This window comes from Pieris rapae, chromosome 10 (assembly GCF_905147795.1).
Source record: "Pieris rapae chromosome 10, ilPieRapa1.1, whole genome shotgun sequence".
Taxonomy (NCBI): domain Eukaryota; kingdom Metazoa; phylum Arthropoda; class Insecta; order Lepidoptera; family Pieridae; genus Pieris; species Pieris rapae.
Window position 1 is genome coordinate 475,971 of NC_059518.1, and position 21,581 is coordinate 497,551.

General features: G+C 36.3%; 4 protein-coding genes across 4 annotated transcripts; 2 read left to right on the forward strand and 2 right to left on the reverse strand.

The window, feature by feature from the left end:
- Nucleotides 1-1,183: 1,183 nt before the first annotated feature.
- LOC110997823 (cuticle protein-like) lies at nucleotides 1,184-11,821 on the forward strand. The gene is made up of 6 exons (XM_045629837.1): nucleotides 1,184-1,240; nucleotides 1,330-1,686; nucleotides 1,772-2,053; nucleotides 7,835-7,861; nucleotides 7,961-8,631; nucleotides 11,684-11,821. Exons 1-6 carry the CDS (start codon nucleotides 1,229-1,231, stop codon nucleotides 11,742-11,744), a joined length of 1,410 nt encoding a protein of 469 aa, XP_045485793.1. The 5' UTR covers nucleotides 1,184-1,228; the 3' UTR covers nucleotides 11,745-11,821.
- Nucleotides 11,822-13,982: 2,161 nt separating this feature from the next.
- Nucleotides 13,983-15,022, forward strand: LOC110997512 (larval cuticle protein A1A-like). The gene is made up of 2 exons (XM_022265713.2): nucleotides 13,983-14,017; nucleotides 14,094-15,022. The coding sequence occupies exons 1-2, from the start codon at nucleotides 14,006-14,008 to the stop codon at nucleotides 14,952-14,954; spliced, it is 873 nt and encodes a 290-aa protein (XP_022121405.2). The 5' UTR covers nucleotides 13,983-14,005; the 3' UTR covers nucleotides 14,955-15,022.
- A 1,025-nt stretch (nucleotides 15,023-16,047) lies between these two features.
- On the reverse strand, nucleotides 16,048-17,219 carry LOC110997608 (cuticle protein 21-like). The gene is made up of 3 exons (XM_022265855.2): nucleotides 17,128-17,219; nucleotides 16,623-16,982; nucleotides 16,048-16,367 (listed from the first exon to the last, which is right to left on the reverse strand). The coding sequence occupies exons 1-3, from the start codon at nucleotides 17,137-17,139 to the stop codon at nucleotides 16,146-16,148; spliced, it is 594 nt and encodes a 197-aa protein (XP_022121547.2). The 5' UTR covers nucleotides 17,140-17,219; the 3' UTR covers nucleotides 16,048-16,145.
- Nucleotides 17,220-19,396: 2,177 nt separating this feature from the next.
- LOC110997567 (cuticle protein 8-like) lies at nucleotides 19,397-20,261 on the reverse strand. Its single transcript, XM_022265800.2, has 2 exons — nucleotides 20,223-20,261; nucleotides 19,397-20,146 (listed from the first exon to the last, which is right to left on the reverse strand). Exons 1-2 carry the CDS (start codon nucleotides 20,232-20,234, stop codon nucleotides 19,457-19,459), a joined length of 702 nt encoding a protein of 233 aa, XP_022121492.2. The 5' UTR covers nucleotides 20,235-20,261; the 3' UTR covers nucleotides 19,397-19,456.
- Nucleotides 20,262-21,581: the final 1,320 nt, after the last annotated feature.

Consider the following 21,581-nt stretch of genomic DNA (forward strand, 5'->3'; position numbering starts at 1 on the left):
TACAGTTGTATGATATTATATGTTTTTTTAAATTTGAAATTTTGTATTTTAATTATTGTGTGTATAGGATAACGTTTGTCGGGTCCTTCAAGAAAAGTACACTACCAATACTTATAAGGCCAGCAACGCACTCACGAACCCTCGGCATTAAGAGTGTACATTGGCGGTATCACTTCAAATCAGATGAGCCTCTTGCCCGTTTGTCCACTGTTTTATGAAAAAATGGACGGAATAATAATTGTAAAATCCCAAAACATATGGGGCTCCCTAGTGTAGGGACTAGCGGTAAATCAATTTCTGTCCTTAAGTTTTATTCGTATATAATATTTACTTTTTTAATAACTAAAAAGCTCTTAAAATGTCGCGTTTCATTTAAATTCATTTCAATAATTGTGTTTGATTTTTTATTTTGAAGAATATAAATTTATGTTGTCGCACATACAAACAATATAAATAAACAATTTTGCAAAAATTACATCAATTTATACCAGTAATAAAGTTAGCATCCGGTGGAGGCAGGAAGCAAGCTCGCTGATAGTTCTATTCACACAGAGTACAGTATACATGTTTTTCACCTTACTTTAAACCAAGCGAAAGATATTTTATCAAATTAATAATAATAATGGCCTTTACTTCTTTCAGATACTTTTACTTTATTATTACAATTTCTATCTTCTTATATATGTTTGCCCTTTTTTGGCAAAGGCCTCCTCCAAATCCCGCTGTGCTGCTTTCTACCAGATTTTTTCTGTCTAGCCACCTTCTAAGTTATCTGCCCCTTTTTCGTTAATTGTACCTTGAGCACAAGTTAGTACTTTTTTGTTCACTTTTCAGTTTTTTCTGTAATGTGCCCCGCCCATTTCCACTGTATTAATTTTATTGTAACGTCCGCTACATTAATTGATCTTAAGCTTTATTCTGCATCTTGTGTCTTTATTCCTTTCTTTTCTCCTTTTATCATATAAATTAATCACAAACAATGAGTTCATTTCATTTTCTAAATGTATTATGGATATTGGAAAGTTCATGGTCACATATACGAAATCTACTAATCTGAGTTTGATTTATGTTGACTAATGCGTCACGCGTAGGCATGTCAATGAAAGTAATCTATGTAATACATTCCGTTGGAGTACCCTCAGGCAAGGTAACACAAGAAGCCAACCTATAAAATATGATCGACATATCGAAAAAATATCATTCGTCTAACAGAACAAAAACAATTAACATGTTCTCCAAAGTAAGTTTAAAAATAATTTAGATTTTATTTTATTTGGTTACAAGATACTAGTTATCCGTTTCTAAGTGTTAACGGTTACATTCTTTCAGTTGGTAGCTCTGTTCGCCCTGGTGACAGTGTCGTCAGCTGGTTTACTGCCAGCTCCCGTTCACTACTCCTCCGCTGCGGCCGTCTCTTCCCAGAGCATTGTCCGTCATGACCAGCCACAAGCCAAGTTGGCTATTGCCGCCCCTGTCGCTTACCAGGCTGCCCCAGTCTACCATGCCGCTCCCGCTCCCGTCTACCATGCTGCTCCAGCTCCAGTTGCCTACCACGCTGCCCCTGCCCCAGTTGCCTACCACGCTGCACCCGCCCCAGTTGCCTACCATGCTGCCCCAGTGGCCTACCAAACTGCCCCAGTACACTACGCCGCTCCCGTCGCTAAGGTCCTTGCTCACGAAGAAATCGTAAGTTATTTACAGTAATACAACTTTGGTATTATTTTTCCATTTAGAAACTTTATAACTTACTTTTATATCTTTTTTATTTCAGTCTCACCCCAAATACGAGTACTCTTACTCCGTGGCTGACCCTCACACCGGTGATGACAAGCAGCAACAGGAGGTCCGCGATGGTGATGTCGTAAAGGGCTCCTACTCTTTCCACGAAGCCGATGGCTCCATCAGAACCGTTGAGTACTCCGCTGATGACCACAGTGGTTTCAACGCCGTTGTCCACAACACCGCTCCCACCGCCGCCCCAACCCTAGTCAAGGCCGCACCTGTCCTCCTCAAAGCTCCCGTCTACGCTGCACCCGCTCACCAATACTACCACTAAGAATTTACTATTAGTAGTAGCTCTGACCAAATGATTATTGACTATTTATTTAAAATAATAAAGGAATAATTAATTTCAATATACAATATCATTTTATTTTCAAAGAATATATACAAGAAATCCCAATAGTTAATTACAAACTACAAAATATATAAGCTATTAATAATGATTTGTAAAAGTAGTTTTCACCTCATCTAAATGACACCGATTCAATAAACATATACAGTAAATATATTACATATTGATACATGATAACAATATAAAGTAGGTCCAGTAGGTCCAGTCCATGCCATTTATTTGGACATACTAGACGGAGATGTAAAGGACGACAAAAGAAAATATGGATAGTCGACATTATAGAACTAGCGGGGAAAAAGAGAAATTGAAAAATATGGAGGAGGCTTTTACCATAAAAAATTTACCACTAAAAAATAAACTAACTTATTTTTTTAAGCCTAAACTAACTTAACTAATACTAATATTAAAGAATGTAAATTAACCAATTGTTGTATGGATTAGTAAAGCTGTAATAATAATAATAAACAATCTAAAGTTAGATGACAAGCTTCCAAAGCCTTAATTGTTGGGCAAACCGACCTATCCGGTCAAATTGCACACTTCTCTGATTATCTGAAGGTTGATCTACATTTAAAAACCAGTAGATAATGGCGCAATTATTAAATATTGTCTGTCATTTGGTTTTCTAGTGATAGATGGTTATAATTTTATATACTTAATACTCTTAAGATTTATTGTAAAATAAACAGATAAATAATAATTTTATGAATGGGAGTTATATAAGTATGAAATTTGTTTTACAAATATGGTTGTGGTGAATGACAATTATTTTTATTAGAATGTGAAGCTAAGAAAGTTTTGTGAATATTTTTCTCGTGTTGCGAAGGTATTTTTCGTAACAACAGTTCGCTTATGTGAGGTAACGCCTTATGCGGAATAAACGCAAAGTTGTATGCGCGTGCAACGTTCAGATGAAGACGAGGCGTTTTAACAACAAGATATGGTTGAATATCTTTTGATTCCATGGCTAACAGGTTCTTGGGATGTCTGAAATAAACAGAAGATAAGATAAATAATATCTATAATGATTGTACTATAGGAATGAAAAAAATATTCATATTCATGTTCACGGGATAGGTCTTTTGCCTTGTCTATTAAAAAAAAACATGATACATAATTTTTGTTCTAAAATAGCCGTAACAATACAATACGGATTGAATAAAAGTCACCTTGTATCGCTTTCTTTGATGTTATTTCTGTTTAATCGGCGTTCTTCTTTATATTTAAAATCCGGTCTATCCATTTGAATGGAAATGACATCGTGCTGAATATTGTTACTTTTAAATGGAACTCTAGGTCTTTCTTTATCTATGTTATATTCTAGGATATGGGGTAAGTGGTTTTTGACCTGAAAAAAATATGTTAATGATATTTAACATTATTAATGATTTAAGGACTGAAACATCAATTGAACGTCGGACTTATTTCAATTTAAGTAAGTGGGAGGAAGATTGAACGGTTTTTTGTTGAGATAAGTAGAGTTGTACTTATTTATTATTGCCTTTGATTAGTTACCAGCAAAAACTATATTTTTCTACCATATCAATAGCATATTGTTAAATCTGTTCCAAATTATAGAAAGGAAGTTAGCCGCCCAGAGTGCGTGGGGTGCGTAAATTTGGATAATTTTTAAAATCTTCAAGTGTTTAATCTTACCCCGTGTAACTTTTATTACATTCATAGGAATATTTAGTTATTGTTTTTTGTTATTAGTTACGAAATCACATCAATATACGTCTATTTTTAGTGATTTAGGAAATATCTCGATTTTACATCTTTACCAAAGAAATGACGGACAAGATAAATATACTAAAGTTTCGATCTTACTGCGTTCCCAAGTGTCATACAAAATACAGTTGTTCTCAACCTTTAATTGTTAACAGGAAATAAATTGGCAACGTACCTAGTTGATACTTCCACGGGAAAAAATCCCAGCAGTCCGAAAAATACGTAAAAATGAAACACAAATTTCTGCTTCTATAAATTTATGGCTAAGGGACATCTTTTTATGTCAATAGACAAAAGTTTTTATTGTCGTTTCTAGTATTTTTATTTACTCAGAAGAATAAATTTAGCCTCATCGGTCCCGCAATTCTCGAGTTTAAGCGAAACAAATGAAGAGCAATTATTTTTTATATAGATAATAACACTACATATATTTTATATTACATAAAAACTTTAATACGTTCAATCATTACCTTGACATTTTGTTCCGTTCTACTTTCCTTTTCCAGAATTCTTTGTAAGTCTAAATTATAACCTGGTACAAAAGCCGAAAGTTTATTTGGGCGAAAATCTTCATCATAACGTGGTTCCAAATGGGGAACATCCTCCTCATAATTTTTGGTATTTTCATAATATTTAGTGGTTGCTGTATAGTCATGGTTATTTTCTGGGGGATTTAGGAGCAAAGGAGCGTATTGCATCTTTTCATTGTTAGCTTTTGGTTGCCTTAAAGATCGGTAAACGGTGATCCTATTTGGAAAAGGATATCTTGTATAACCTTCAGGAGAACTTTGATCAGATTTCACCAGATGTATGGTTGTGAGTATAATCTGAAAATAATACATTTTTCAAATCAATGGATAATTGATTTTTATAATTAGAACGAGGAAATAATATATAAATATATCATAATATAAAAGTTGATAACCAATAGGTCAAAAAAACCACTTATTGTGAAAGGCCCAGTGGGGAAAAAAAGAGAGGACGCCCACCAGAAACCTGGTAAGATGCAATAAATGGGATAGCTTAGGTTTGGAAGTTGATGGGGGGATGAGAGACGAGTGTAAGAATTTGGAGGACTTTCTTCCGAAGGCTGTTAGCTAATGGTTAGCATAAAGACATAATATAATCCTTATTATGTAGTACTCGAATATAGGATATATCTATTTTTTATAGTAGAAACAGCGAGTGAGTGAAGGAGACAGATACACATGTATTGACAAGAAGGCTAAGACTACCGAATTTACATGTGCGAAACCGCAGTTCATAACTAGTAAATAAGTAATAACCTTGTTCGAATTTGAATTCAGCAAATGCGTTCAATATACGGCCGTGGGCAGATGGATTTTTGTGCGTAACACTCAATTTCATGACAACATTGCAAGGACACTAGCATGTTTTAGAAACTAAAATTGATTAGTATTGAGCGTAGAAAGCCGATCACCTACTTGCCTATAACGAAACATGCCAAGCGTCCTAGTCCAAAATTACAAATAGTTTCACAAGCACTTACTATTAAGAACATGATGATATTTATGTTTTAATTTTCTTATCACACGTTCATAGTTTGTATCACAGATTTACTCAAAATTTCCTTTCAACATTTTAAAATAAATATGCTTATACCACTGAGACGTTAGCATGAATGTATAATAATGATTGACAAGACGAGATGAGCTCAGTTTGTTTAATTTCATACTATAATAGACTATTGTCTAATACATTTATATACATAAGCAATGGTTCTTTTATAATTGGATAATATATGTATTGAATAATAAAACGTTGTCATAAATATAATAAAACTTATGTAAGTTCTTTATAAAAATAGTGTCGCTATACGTTTTGGTTTTGCACTCTGCAATAGTTATTATGTACCTTACTTTTTTAAATGGAAGTTCAATATAGATTACATAATATCCGTAGAACTGATGTCCCCAATTAGGAACGCATTTGAAATTCCATTGTACTTATATATCTGTATCTGTTTTGTGATCATTAATTTTTAAAAGGCAAGTAGGTGAGGCCTTCTGTGTCTAACAAACGCTGTTCGAGTTAGCGACCTCAGAGATGAGTTTCGCAAGCTCAAACCACTAGGCCAACGCTCATCGATCGGGTATGAGTAAAAGGCAGATAGCACTGTAGAATAATGTATGCAAACGTGGATGTTGAAATCGGGTTGGTAAGCCTTGTCATACTTAAGGTCCAAAGGTCTTGTCAAGGCAACCTTACATCCTTTTTTGGTCTGGGCCTCACAATTCTGTATCTGTTACATGCTCATTTGTTAAGGTATAGGCAAGTAGGTAATCAGCCTCCTGTGCCTGACCGAAGCCGTCGACTTTTTGGGTCTAAGGCAAACCGGTTATCTTATCTTACGATGTTTTCCTTTACCATAGCGAATGTTAAAAGAAAGTCATTGGAGTACAGCCGGAAATCGAACCTACGACCCAAGGGATGAGAATCACGCGTGAAGCCACTAGGCCAATACGGGCAGTATTGGTTTAGTGGCTTCAGCGGCCTTGTCGTACTCACTTGAAGTTAATTCAGGAGGCATAACCGAAGAGAAGGCAAGTTTAATACTAATTAAGTTCAACACTTTCACTGCAAGCTACCGCAATTTATTACATTGATATTACCTAAAATACACAAACAAAATCTTACAATTTATGTTACATAAGACTGTAGATCAAAAACATCTTCAGATAACCTCTCGCTCATGACTCATCTTCATGCGAGGCAATGACCTTTCTATGGATTGAGATGGGTTAGTGACTTCTGCCTTACTGACCTTACACAACATTACTACTTCCTATTGTACGAGGAACCGGTTTCATAGTGTATCGACTAATTCATTATAATGTATAAGCATTCAAAATATTGCAAATTTGCTTTTACATTGAAGATTTAATAGTAAATGGGGTAAACGGATAGCTAAGAATCTTAGTAAGATATTCAGAAAGCCTTCCTTAGACTTTCTTTTAGAGGAAACTTACTACTGGATACATATTTAAGACAAAGTTTTGAGGCTTAAATCTATTAAAAAGTGTAAAACACTTTTTTAACGGATTGAAGTTATGTATTATTGTAAACTTATAATTATTTAAACATAATTTTAAATTTAACCGAAGTTTCGCGTGCTTTACAGCGGGCGTGGTCACGGTAACTGAAGACAAAAGGTGTTGTATGTCAAAAAATTATGGTATAGGTATTTCAGGAAACGAAGACTTCGCCAAAGAGATTGAATACATATTGAGTTCTAATGTGCAATAAACATTTTCTACACTAAAGTGGTGATGTTCATGTAGTTTTACTAGAACTAGATACTAGAAGGATGAGAATGTTACAATGTTTTTGTAAATACTAAAATACGTAACGATTGCGATATTTAAAGTACAATGAAGCATATTTTTCTATTGTTTTATTATTTATTTATTTCGTAAAATCCTACAGCTAACATAGATTGTATACAGCAAAAAACAATTATAGTATATATAGCCGAAGATGGTATACGTAATATATTCAAAAAGGTTCGAAGATGGGAGTGATTATGATGCAGGTATTATTATTTATTTATACTCGAGAAAGTAAAGATCCGGTTAGAACTAATAATTAATGAAAGTAAAACCGCGCCTAAATGCGACTATATGAGACTCACTTTTCAAACTAACATAAGGCCGGGTTCTATACTTGTACTTTGTCTCAAAATCTGATAGTCTACTTTTTCTCTACAAAGTATGACCTTAGATGGCACTCGAGACAGGATTTCAATATCAATACCGTCGGAATTCAGGCAAATTATTGGAATAGTGAAAGTACACGCCCAAAGGACTTTGAAACATGTACCAACAGTTAAAAATAATTTGCACTGGTTTTGTTCTACCCGAAAACCTGACCCGCTGACCTCGACAGCTCAATGGCTCACATGATTTAGTATTTAAGCAAGTAGTTACAGTTTCAATGCATCAGTGAACACAGAAAAAACCAATAAACATGTTCTCTAAAGTGAGTTAACATTTATTAAAAACCATTTACAAAATAATTATAAAACTTATTAATCTTTTCTTTTCAATATATATAACATATTTTTTATTCTCTCTCCAGATTATTGCTTTGAGCGCCGTGTTGGCGGTGTCCAGCGCTGGTCTTTTGGCCAGTCCAGCAGTTCACTACTCTCCAGCTTCCGCAGTCTCCTCACAGAGCATCGTACGCCATGAGCAGCCAATCGCCGTAGCCGCTCCCGTCGCATACCAATCTGCTCCAATTGCATACGCGTCTCCCGCTCGGTACTCCTCCGCTGTCTCCTCACAAAACATCGTCCGTCACCAACAACCTATCGCCGTAGCTGCTCCCATTGCCTACAACACCGCCTCTTATGCCTCACCTCTTTCATACGCTGCTCCCGCTCGTTACTCATCTGCCGCTGCAGTCTCCTCCCAGAACATCGTTAGTCACGGACAGGCCTTTGCACCCGCCCGTCTGGCCTACCAAGCCACTCCTGCTATAGTCGCTCCCGTCGTCCACGCTGCTCCCCTTGTCCACGCTGCCCCAGCCCGCGCCATCATCGCCCAACACGAGGAATACGACGCAAACCCCAACTACGACTTCGCCTACTCCGTAGCCGACGGCCACACCGGTGACAACAAGTCCCAGCATGAGAGCCGTCATGGAGACGTCGTTAACGGTGAATACTCTCTGGTCGAAGCCGATGGTTCAGTCCGCCGCGTTCAATACACCGCTGACCCACACAACGGTTTCAACGCTGTGGTCAGCAACTCTGCGCCCGCCCACCACGCCGCACCCGCCTACGCCCACTGATTAGTTTAATAACAGTATTAGAATAAGATCGATGTTAAACGTTATTTATTCTAAATAAATGAAATAAACTCTAATTTGTTACGTTTTAATAACATTAAAACCAGCAGGTTCTATACACAGTAAATTTTTAACGAATGAAGAAATTTAAAAAATAAGATCAATGCAATAAATTAATTATTCTATTATAGGTACTATAGGTACTATATATAAGGTAGAATATATGACAAATTTAGAGACTAAACTATACTTAAGTAACCTGACTACCTTATCAAATTCCCGTTTTTGGTATGGCATTATTGACATTAAATATATTTTTGATGGATTAAAGCACAACAATTTTCTTAGTCTCTAATAGCGAGTTTATTTAACTTTTGCCAAGTAAATTATACTACGGTATTAGTAGACTGGAATGAATATTATTGAAATTGAAGTTACAGCCCCATCGAATGAGCAGAAAAATCATGTCTTTTAAATCATGATAACATAAAAAGATATTAAAATTTATTAAGGTATAGTGGCAGAGATACTGAGTTTGTGACTTTCATCCCAGAGGTCATAGGTTTGGTCCCCGTATGTACACGAAACGACTATGTGAGCATTTAACGCTCGGACAAGGAAAACATCGTGAGGAGACCAAAATGCCTTAGACTTAAAAAAGACGACGGCGTCACCCACAGAAACCTGATAACCTACCCGCCTTTTAGAAAATACAAATGATTACAAAACAGCTACAAAAATCTAAGGCCCATACGCTAAAAGGTTTGCGACAATGTTTTTTTATTATTTCTTATAACTTAAATGATTTTACAATACCATGAAAATGCCCTAAATTAAATTTAAAGTATGCGATATGGTAACATTATCTTAAGTGAGAAAATACTATAAGAGATTCAATTTTCATAAATAAATACACCAGGCATAACAATTAGTGCAACAAAAATATTCCTGACCTACGCCATACATCATTTTGAGGGAAATAATCGACTTAATTTATAAATTATGAATAAAACTTTTAAAAGGTATTATTAGATTATAATAAATTTATTATACTATAAAAAAAAACATTACACAAAGTTACACAACATATTCACTTACATTAAGGTATACTAATAAAATATCAATAAAAACAATAGTGGCGCTACAACCTTTTTATGGCCTTCTCGTATCTTGGCCACAGATTTCGGCCCCGACCTATCTGTTTTATGATCATTTGTCTAATAGACCTACATGGTGATCAGCCTCCTATGATACACGCCGTCTACTATTTAGTTTAGACAAGCCGGTTTCCTCACGTTGTTTTCACCGAACCAGTGTTAAATGCGCACATATAATGTCCATTAGTACACAGCCAGATATCGAACCCACGACCTCGGGGATGAGAGTCATACGCTGAACCAACACTATCAATAAAATATCATAGCTATAATATTAACTGGAATAAACAAGAGTAATATGTAATATGGAATATAGTAGAACATAGATCTGCACGGTCGCAAATTGAACTGACAATGAAATAATAAAGAAAATTGAATAGAAACTGGTTTTATTTTTCAATATAATCTCAACTAATAGTCTCAAGTACAGCTACAGTTCCCTTATCTTTGAACGGCGGGCACTCAATATCTTCACCTTAATCATCATGGCCGTCATGGGAGATGTCTACGACGGTTCTTCTTCTGGGGCGGTCTATCTTCCATTTGTTAACTGTGCTGTACCAGACTCCTTGTACACGGCATTGAATATTTTGTTGGGCCTGAAATATGCCTTCTTTAAATAAACATTTAATGATGCTTTCATACTATGTATTCATTGGGACTTATGCAGGAAGATTTTAATGAGTATAAATACATACTATCCGATGCATTGAGATCTCTCGTAGAGGTATATCCGGCAACCAGAGTCTTTCTAACTACTAACCTAACAGTTTGACTGAAAAACTCATAGACTAACATAGAAAAATATTTTTTTTTATAGAATTTGACTACATTTAAGATTAGTAGATAAGTATTACGTCCATAATAATGGCTAATCTACAATATTGACTATGAGCTTTCTAATTGCTAGCAATGACTCTGTAATCTTTACTTCAAAATTGGTGAAACTTGAACCTCAATCAGCCTAACCTATTAGTAATAAACGCTTAAATAAAATATAGTAGACTAATTCAAGAATAAATTCTTTCAGTCAAAAGTCAAGTTTACGAAATCAAAAGTAGTCCAAAAAACTTGCCGACCTTAAAGTTCAAACGACACTTCGGTATAAAAGTTGATTTTTGCAAATTATGATTATCATTCGAACAACAACCTTACAAACAACATGTTCTCCAAAGTAAGTTTTTTTTAATAATATTGAAATCGATAGAGCTTTTATTCAAAGTTTTAAGAAAATATGTAGTTTAATTTTTATATTACAAATTTCTCATCAATCGAAATTTATAGTAGTGCTATTTTAATAACAACTACATAATATTGTTTTGATATTTCAGATTGTTGGCATCAGCGCTATTTTGGCGGTGGCCTCTGCTGGTCTCCTTCCAGCTGCTCACTACTCACCAGCGTCCGCAGTATCTTCACAAAGTATTGTCCGCCATGAGCAACCAATTGCTGTGGCCTCACCTTACTACCAATCTGCTCCCTTGGTATACTCTGGCCCCAGCCAATACTCCTCTGGCATTTCTTCCCAAAACATTGTCCGTCACGCTGCCCCTGTAGCTATCAGCCATGCCGCTCCTATTGTCCACGCCACTCCCGTCGTCCACGCTGCCCCATTAGTCCACGCTGCTCCAGCCCGCGCCATCATCGCCCAACACGAAGAATACGACGCACACCCCAGCTACGACTTCTCCTACTCCGTAGCAGACGGACACACCGGTGACAACAAGTCCCAGCACGAGAGCCGCGACGGAGATGTTGTACATGGTGAATACTCCCTGGTTGAAGCTGATGGCTCAATCCGTCGCGTAGAGTACACCGCTGATGCACACAATGGCTTCAACGCCGTCGTCAGCAACTCTGCTCCCGCTCACGCTGCCTCCGCATACGCCCCAGCTGCTGTTGTCGCCCATCATTAAACAACAAACATTGAAAAAAAAATATCGTACATTAAGTTATTTATTGTGAATAAATGAACTAGTTTAACTGACTGATATTTCTGAATTTTTATTTACAATTAGAGGAATAGTATTTTTGAGCCTTAATGTACCTACTGAAATGCATTTACACCATGTGTTCATAAAACATAGTTTTTATTCATCATTATTAACATTGCAATACGCTGCCCTGTTTTATAGGAATTTTGTGAAATATTTTCTATTTTAGTCTAAATATTCGAAGAAATATTTTTGCCTACATTGAAGAATCGTTCTTATACATTAAATATAATATATATCACTTAGTTCAGTAATCATTAGACATAATGTGGAAAGGTTGATTGATGAATAAATTAAATTTTGTTCAATATATTGCTTCCTTGCCATAAATTTTAAAAATGTTGTGTGATCTACCACTTACTACCTATTAGTGAATCTATTAAGAGTATGAACTATTTATTTTATAATGCTTCGACATCTCGTTCTTTCTTGAGTCACACATCTATCGACCAAGTCAATGCTATGCCTCGGCACAACCAATCATTGCCAGGATTGTTTAGGGTCCGTCCTTAAACGTCCTCCGTTCCGCTTTGGAGTCCAATATTGTATGGAATTATAGAAATATATATAAAAGGGTGTCCGTTCCATCTTCACTTGCGACGTAAATTTTGGTGGCCGATTGGCGTTTTCCAGTATCGTTTGTGTAGTTATTCTAAGGAATCTTCTCAGGCCTGAAGATTTCCTAGATTGGCTGACCACTGGATTAGCTGGCTAACCAACTCAGAGCTGTTACTAGAACGCTGGAGACATTACTTTGAAAATGTTTTTAAGGAATCTGAGACAATTTCTACTGCAACTGTCCAGTCTAACATCACAAATGTATTTTTATACACACATTTCAGTTCCTTTATACGGGGAGATCAACCCAATCGGCACGAAGTGTGGCTCTAACGCCCAAACCCAATAACCTATCTCAATCCACAGAAATAGAAATCTTAATCCAATTATTGATAAAAGTGTACCAATAACCAATCGACGGATTGTAATAGCCATCTGTCGGTACAAGCTATAGTAGGCGAGATCGGTGTATGTATGAATTTGTATATCCCTTTGTATGAAAATGACAGTTTAGCTATGCCAATATCCTATCTTAAGATTTTAACTTACTCCAGGTTTTAAAATAATTAAAAAAGCTATTTGATATTATGGTTTAAATATAGACATGTATATTTTAATATTTTTTGTATGGTTTTATTTAATTTATTTAGGTTATATTGAATTATCAAATATGAGTGTAAAGAACCAAGAGATTTTATTCTATCCGTCGCCAAAAATGGATTAGGTGGGATAGAGCATGACCAAAAAATATGTGGAGTAGTTACAAGCATGTATCTTCACAATAACTTCATCTCTCTGCACTGAATAATTTTTATTTTTCAAAGACGAGTTTTCTGCAGAGACAATAAGGAGTATTATCTTATATCTTTAAACGAGCAATTCTTGTATATATATATATAATTGGAATCTCGGAATCGGGTTTCAGGGGCGATAAATCGATTTAGCTAGGAATCATTTCTAGAAAATATCATTTTATTTGTGTTTTATCAACTGAAACATAGAATTGCTCGTTTAAAGATGTCAGTCAAATAACAACTTAAATATGAATATAATTATATTTATTCGATAATTATATTCATATTTCATAATTTTATTAGTATGTAATTCGTACTTAAATAAAATTTCCAAAAAACACGATTTATTAAAAAAAATACCGAGCTAAGCTCGGTCATCCAGGTCCTAGTAATTAATACAATAAAAAAAAATACAATTTATTGCCAGTTCACAAAGTAGTCATTTGTTTTAACTAGACGTAATACATTTATAAGCTTACCTATTAAGTTTATTTATTTCAAATATTTGTTTGAGCCATGGAGACGGTAAAACATGGCTAACTCTTAAATTAAAATGGACAAATATCAGGAAAATAAATATTTAGCATATGGCGTTTTGAAACTCTTAGAAATATAAATAAGAAGTGATAAAAAGAGTGTTTTTGAATTAATCATTGAACTTGATTGCCAAACCTGTCTCCGAGCTTTCACTAATGTAAGAATTTTTGCATTGAACGCAATAAATTATGCTTATACTTTACACCTCGTCGACCTTGGAAATCTTAAAACTTTAGTATAAAACTTGCACTAAGTCCTTTAATGAATCAGTATCAACCAATTCTGTCTTTCAACATGTTCTCTAAAGTAAGTCTAACTATTAAATTATTATTAATTTATGATCAAGAAAAAAATGCTTATAATTAATGTTTTCTTTTTTAAGGTTCTTGCTTTAAGCGCGGTGTTAGCGGTGGCCAGCGCTGGTCTCCTGGCTACTCCCGCAGGTCACTACTCTCCAGCTTCCGCGGTCTCCTCACAGAGCATCGTGCGTCATGAGCAGCCAATCGCCGTAGCCACTAACGTTGCATACCAATCTGCTCCAATTGCATACGCGTCTCCCGCTCGGTACTCCTCCGCTGTCTCCTCCCAGAACATCGTTCGCCACCAACAGCAGATCGCCGTAGCTGCTCCCATTGCCTACAACACCGCCTCTTATACCTCACCTCTCTCTTACGCTGCTCCAGCTCGTTACTCATCTGCTGCTGCAGTCTCCTCCCAGAACATCGTCCGCCACCAACAGCCTATCGCCGTAGCCGCTCCCATTGCCTACAACACCGCCTCTTATACCTCACCTCTCTCTTACGCTGCTCCCGCTCGTTACTCATCTGCTGCCTCAGTCTCCTCTCAGAACATCGTTAGTCACGGACAGGCCATTGCTCCCGCCCGTCTGGCCTACCAAGCCGCTCCTGCTATAGTTGCTCCCGTTGTCCACGCTGCCCCATTAGTCCACGCTGCCCCAGCCCGCGCCATCATCGCCCAACACGAGGAATACGACGCAAACCCCAACTACGACTTCGCCTACTCCGTAGCCGACGGCCACACCGGTGACAACAAGTCCCAGCATGAGAGCCGTCATGGAGACGTCGTTAACGGTGAATACTCTCTGGTCGAAGCCGATGGTTCAGTCCGCCGCGTTCAATACACCGCTGACCCACACAACGGTTTCAACGCTGTGGTCAGCAACTCTGCTCCCGCTCACGCTGCCTCCGCATACGCTCCAGCTGCTGTTCTCGCCCACCATTAAACAACAAACATCTTTAATTCGAAATAAATTTATTTATTCTTAGCTCTAAATAAATGTGATTAAAAATATGCCTACTTCTCTTATTAACTAATCCATTTTATTTATTAATTGAAGCATCACAAACTATAATATTTCGACATAGAGTCGGAATTTGAATAAGGAAAAAGAATTTGATTGCGACGGTTCGAAATAGATACTTTTTCACGGCCGATTGTAATGATTTTTGGTGTATCCCTGGGATAGACTCACTCGTGGTACTATTGGTTCATTGTAAAGATTTTAAAAATTAATGGAACTTTCTTTCAAATGTAAATACGCGTTATATATTTACCTACTTAAAAGTGCGCCATTAATATCATGAACCCTTTGCACTGAAGCGGCACTAATACGATGCCTGATCTAGTGTCTAATATGTAGTATTAGTTTAAAACAGTCATTTTATAACTAAACTAGTGACCCGCCCCAGCTTCGCACGGGTGCAATGCTGATGAAAAGCAGGTTTTTATTATTTATTGTTATTTCCGTCGCCGGAAAGCTCCGATAATATACGCGACATATACCATATAGACATATACCATCACGGACTTTTCTGTAGACCTTTTCAATGTGTGCAATACTTAGTACATTATTTTGATAAAACTCGTAGGGTTCAGCCTGCGTTTGCATTGTAAGCGGAAAAAATGTAATTATTTACGACTTCACATTAGAAACCTAAAAAATAACAATACTTCTCCACTGTTTAATGGATGTTATTATACATATAAACCTTTCTCTTGAATCACTCTGTCTATTAAAAAAAACCGCATCAAAATCCGATGCGTAGTTTCAAAGATTTAAGCATACAAAGGGACATAGGGACAGAGAAAGCGACTTTGTTTTATACTATGTGTATGATGATGATATGGAGAAGGAAGAAAGTGAATTTCTGGTAATTGCAACCAGTTCAACATGTGTACTTTGCTTTTTAAACCTGTAAGATGTTTACCGAATTTGGCCAAAATTGTCTCGATTTGGCGGTTCGTCGATAGGATTATTCCTATCTCCTTCTCCGGCCTCGTATGCAAAGGATCCACAAAAATTTAATAAAAAAATATCTTTATAAACAATTTTACTATGTAATAAAACAATAAACACAACAGAACAACAAAGGATATGACGTATTTGAAACAATAAGCTGCAACTGAAATGAGATCAAGCTTTAGCTTCCGTTTCCTGTGGCTTTGAGCGGCTAACCACAGCGTTAAAACCTTTCACTGGGTCAGCGATGTATTCGACTCTTCGTAGAGTTCCGTCAGATTCCAGCAGAGAGTATTCGCCGCGAACAACATCACCGTCCCTGCTCTCTTGGTGTTGCTTGTTGTCTCCAGTTTGGTTGTCCATTACAGAATAGGCAAAAAGGTAGTGAGGTTTTTCCTAAAACGTATTTATTTTACATATTGTTTAAATTATTTAAATTTATTGATGTAGCTTTAAAAAAACAGGATTATATTATAGTTCTACCAAGGTGTGAGAACAGATAAATAATATAATATTAAAAAAAATCATAACGTTAGCTATTGGCTCCATATTGATATTACTGTTTTTGTGAAATACTGTTCCGATATTTCAAACTTAAAAGGTTGAAAAAAGGTAGGAACAATCGTTTTAAAATGTTGTAAAATTCAATACCTCGATTTCCGGTTTCGCTTCGATAATAGCCTCTGGGATCACATGCTGTTGTGAACGTAATACAGGTTCTACGTACACTACTGGCTCGTTAACGGCCAGTTCTTCAAATCCAGGTGCGTATTGGAGTGGGGCCAAGGTATATGGGTAGTTAGTTGGGGCATATTGGTATTGCTGGGGAAGATTGGGGTACAGATTGGCTGGATAGTTAAAGGGGTATTGATAGGTTAAAGGAATAGATGGGTTGGCGATTAAATTAGCGAACTCTGGTTGGAATGGATTAAGTGCGACAGATGGGTGGCGGTGTCCTGTAGTTATGACTCCTGCGTTGGTGAGAGCTACTACAGCACAGAGAGAAAGTAGCTGAAAAGAAAATAAGATAAACATCTCAGTGAGTTAGATTAGTATATAGTGATAATGATTTTCCAAGATATATTGTTATTAAATCAATTTTGTTGTATGAAGACAAACATGAAAACCACCTAATATGTATTACAGTGATACTCACTTTAGAGATCATATTGACGAGTTTGAACGAAACTACAAATTACAACTGATGACATTTGAAAATATTTTACAGTTTAAATAGTATGAATTTTTAGCATAACAAAATAGGCTTTGTTAAAGATAAAAATATTACTTCATATACACATACATAATTAGTGTTCAGAAAACGTCATAGTATTATTGAATTCTTTTGTAACTATTGTCTGGAAGTATAAAAACCAAATTCGTTCCACAACGAATGGGTGAAACGTTGCCAATATTTGGGTGATATTTTGTAATGTGTCGAAGAACAAATTTACACTTAATATCATATTTATAAAATCGCATATCGCAATCAGCATCAGCATATCATAATCGCAAGTAGGTGATCAGCCTACAGTGCCTGACACACGTCGTCGACTTTTTGGGTCTAAGACATGTCGGTTTCCTCACCATGTTTTCCTTCACCGTTCGAGCAAATGTTAAATGCGCACATAGAAAGAAAGTCCATTGGTGCTCAGCAAGGGATCGAACCTACGACCTCAGGTATGAGAGTCGCATGCTGAAGCCACTAGGCCAACACTGCTCTGTCCTTGGGTAGAATGCCTAGCGAACCCCGAGGGCCCATCTTAAGGGCGTGTGATGGGCTGAGGTGGTTTTAGTGGGTAGGGTCTCGCTACCCCTCTGAATAGCAGAGGGTTTTGAGTGTAGATCCAGCCCCACAGTCCCCGCGTTAAGTTCGTTTCTTGATGCGGGCCTGCAGAAGTGCATTTCCACCTCATAAAAAAAAAAAAAAAAAAAAAAAAAAAAAAAACACTGCTCTGTAATTTGTGAAAATTACCTCATTATTTATATTTGTTATAATAAAGGCAATATTTGTAAGCAAAGTTTATCCTATAATAATTGAGTAAGTTAAAATCTGTATTTTTAAATTAAACATTGTTTTACCTGAAGTAACCTCAGGAAATCTTTAAATTATTTAGAGGCTTTAAAAATATTTGCATACATAATACTTTTTTATTGTTTACATTTATACGATCAAAGATCACAATCTTAAAACAAAAACAGTTTGACAAAGGGAGTGATTAAGAGTGTTATTATACTAATTTAGTTTTTTATGAAGGCTCCCCAATTGTTTCCATCCTTGGCATTGATATTGTTCACTAAGGCATTTTCCTGAAACATTATTTTTTTATTTATTATAATGAATATTTCTTTAAGGTAGTAATGAAGTACTTTGCAAGAAAACCTATATTATTGTACCTACAGGGATTAATATTGTACGTTTAATCTCTTAAAACAAAAACGAGACTAATAGAATAGTTAAGGTATTAAAAATAACTGTCATTTCTTTTCCCTATGAAAAGAAAAAAGCCAACATCAAGAGGTGTTCCCAGGCGGTCACCCATCCAAGTACTGATCCTTAACTTCGGTGATCGGACGAGAACCGGTATATTCAACGTGGTATAGACGTTGGCAATTGCAAAATTTGAAAATATAAAATAGAACAAAAAAGAGTCGTTACAACTTTGATCTTATTTTTTTCCGTCCCCCTTTCACAACACGAGATAGGAACTTCGTTGCAATAATTTCGTACTTTTCTAGCGTAGTTTTAGAAATATTTGTGATTATGCTGGAAACTTTTGGTAGGGTTACTTTTAATAGATCCTCTCTGAAATCATGAAAATTATGAATCAATTAATTATAAATATACTCAGTCAGTCCAATACCAGTACTCCAAATACAAATAATAATTATTACTAATTTGATTAATAGCAAAAATAATAAAAAATAAACTTGAATAGATGCTATTGCTTAAAACCGAAAGTTATACGAGTACATATTGCTGATAGTATTTGCAGTAACTCCTGGCAGTCCCCGCTCATACAAAATCTGATTAAATTTACTTTTATATGTTTACTATGTCCTGCTAAATATGTGTCCTTTTAAAATCATGAAGCGTGAATGAATTCAAGGTCCATATATGTGCCTTGAAATCATTCAGGCTGTTTAATTGCCTGTCAGATGACAATTAAATCAGTTCTTGAGTATAGATCTTACCAAAAAGGCCTTTAAAATGAGATTTTTAATAATAATAAGGCAGAGTTCTGATTTGGTGATCATCGATACTCTGAAGTAAAAGCATTGCAATTGCGAAAGGAAACCCCTCTGAGGAAATTAGTTATGATATCCAAAAAACAGGATTCTTAATGTGCATAGAGAATATACTAATACCACGCTTAGTAAATAATAAGAGTTCAATTTCTTTAAATATATTTTAATTATATTAAATATTTAAATTATAATATATCACACGAACACACTTGGTAGTTATTAGCTGCTTTAATTATTTAATGGTGGGCGACAACAGCAGCTGGGGCGTATGCGGAGGCGGCGTGAGCGGGTGCAGAGTTGCTGACGACGGCGTTGAACCCGTTGTGGTCATCAGCGGAGTACTGTACGCGGCGGATTGAGCCATCAGCTTCAACCAAGGAGTATTCACCATGTACAACATCTCCGTCGCGGCTCTCGTGCTGGGACTTGTTGTCACCGGTGTGGCCGTCGGCTACGGAGTAGGAGAAGTCGTAGCTGGGGTGGGCATCGTATTCCTCGTGTTGGGCGATGATGGCGCGGGCTGGGGCAGCGTGGATAAGGGGAGTAGCGTGGACGACGGGAGCGACTATAGCAGGAGCGGCTTGGTAGGCCAGACGGGCGGGAGCAATGGCCTGTCCGTGACTAACGATGTTCTGGGAGGAGACGGCAGATGAGTAACGAGCGGGAGTGGCGTAAGAGAGAGGAGCGGCGTTGTAGGCAATGGGCTGTTGGTGGCGGACGATGTTTTGAGATGAGACAGCGGCGGAGTAACGAGCGGGAGAGGCGTATGCCAGCGGAGCTGATTGGTATGCAACGGGAGCGGCTACGGCGATTGGCTGCTCATGGCGGACAATGCTTTGTGAAGACACTGCGGACGCTGGGGAGTAGTGGGCAGCTGGGAGGAGGCCGGCTGATGCCACTGCTAAAACAGCGCTGATACCAAAAACCTGAAAGGATAAATGTTAATTATAATAATTGCAATTTGTAACATTGTTTAACACTTTTTTTTATGTGAGTACTTACTTTTGAGAACATCTTGTCAATTTGGTTGTAGTACGAATGCTGATTAACATGTGCAATTTTTTTCTTTTATACAGTAATATTCATATTACTTTAAGGTCGACAAGTTTACGATCTACTTTTGGTTTCATAATGATTATACCTACTTGTTACTTTCAGCTGATGAATAATCGCATACCAGATAGGCGTATTATGTAACCTTCTCACCTCGTTCAACTCAAGTTTAGTGTGCCATTCATAGAATTAAAATATGCATAATGATATTTTTGCGTTATTTCCATTTATAGATTTCATTGTTATATAGCATATAAATACAATTAAATATAATTGTACGAGCTACGGCTGTACATTCTGCTCACTCAGGCTTTCTTAGTTTTATAAGTGTGATTATTCCCTATGTATGTACGTGCCAAGGTTCGTATATTTTGTTCATTTACAAACGTGATGATTTACAGGCACTCTCTTCATCTGCAATTAACTAAATCAAGGGAGTTACACCCCGTGAGCATAGCCAGACGTAGGCACTCTCTTGGACTGTTAAATTGTATAGCAATTAACATTCTATTACTTCCCTTATATTCTATTGTTATACGCGAGTGGTGAATATAAAGTAAGAAAAAAATCTTCTATTATTTCAGGCACCCGATGACCCAGGCACCGTACAATAATGTATAATGAACATATAAATATTACTACTAACCTCAAGTGCTATTTTTATCTTAGTATATATAATTCAACTGTACGTATGTTTGTCACTTAAATTCCTTAACCGATTTGTATGATTTTTTTTGTATACGTTTGGGTGGCGCCCTGGATGATTTAGATTCACAAATCTCAGCCCGACAAACGACGCTGCTGTCGGTATCTTGGTTATTTAGCTATACGGCAAATAAACAGCTAGTATATATATAAATCTGCTGTGCATGTATGTGTTCGATGGTTGGACAGAATTGTGTAGATTGGAAAAGAAACATAACAATTTATGGGCTTGCCATTTGTGTAGCATATTTTTACAGTTTATTCTAATCTTATATCTTTAAACGAGCAATTCTTGTATATATATATATATAATTGGAATCTCGGGATCGGCTCCAACGATTTTCATGAAACATGGCGATAAATAGATCTAGGAATAAATCATAGAAAATAACAAAAAGGTGGTGTTTGAGTAGTCCCAATTTAAACTGAAAAATGAATCTTCCTGACATCTATCGGCGAATAATAATACAATTTTTTTTTAAATTTCTTTAACGACACAACAACAATAAATCTATTCCAGCATATATAATCTATATTGTTCATATTTCATCATTTTATTAGTATGTAATTCGTACTTATATATAATTTCCAAAAACACAATTT

What these genes read in the sequence shown, in the direction of transcription:
- LOC110997823 (XM_045629837.1), top strand. An exon ending in CAATAAACATGTTCTCTAAA is followed by an intron (nt 7,862 to 7,960) that starts GTGAGTTAACAT and finishes TTCTCTCTCCAG; the next exon opens with ATTATTGCTTTGAGCGCCGT. An exon ending in TTCAACGCTGTGGTCAGCAA is followed by an intron (nt 8,632 to 11,683) that starts CTCTGCGCCCGC and finishes CGTCGTCAGCAA; the next exon opens with CTCTGCTCCCGCTCACGCTG.
- LOC110997608 (XM_022265855.2), bottom strand. An exon ending in AAGCGAAACCGGAAATCGAG is followed by an intron (nt 16,368 to 16,622) that starts GTATTGAATTTT and finishes AATACGTTTTAG; the next exon opens with GAAAAACCTCACTACCTTTT.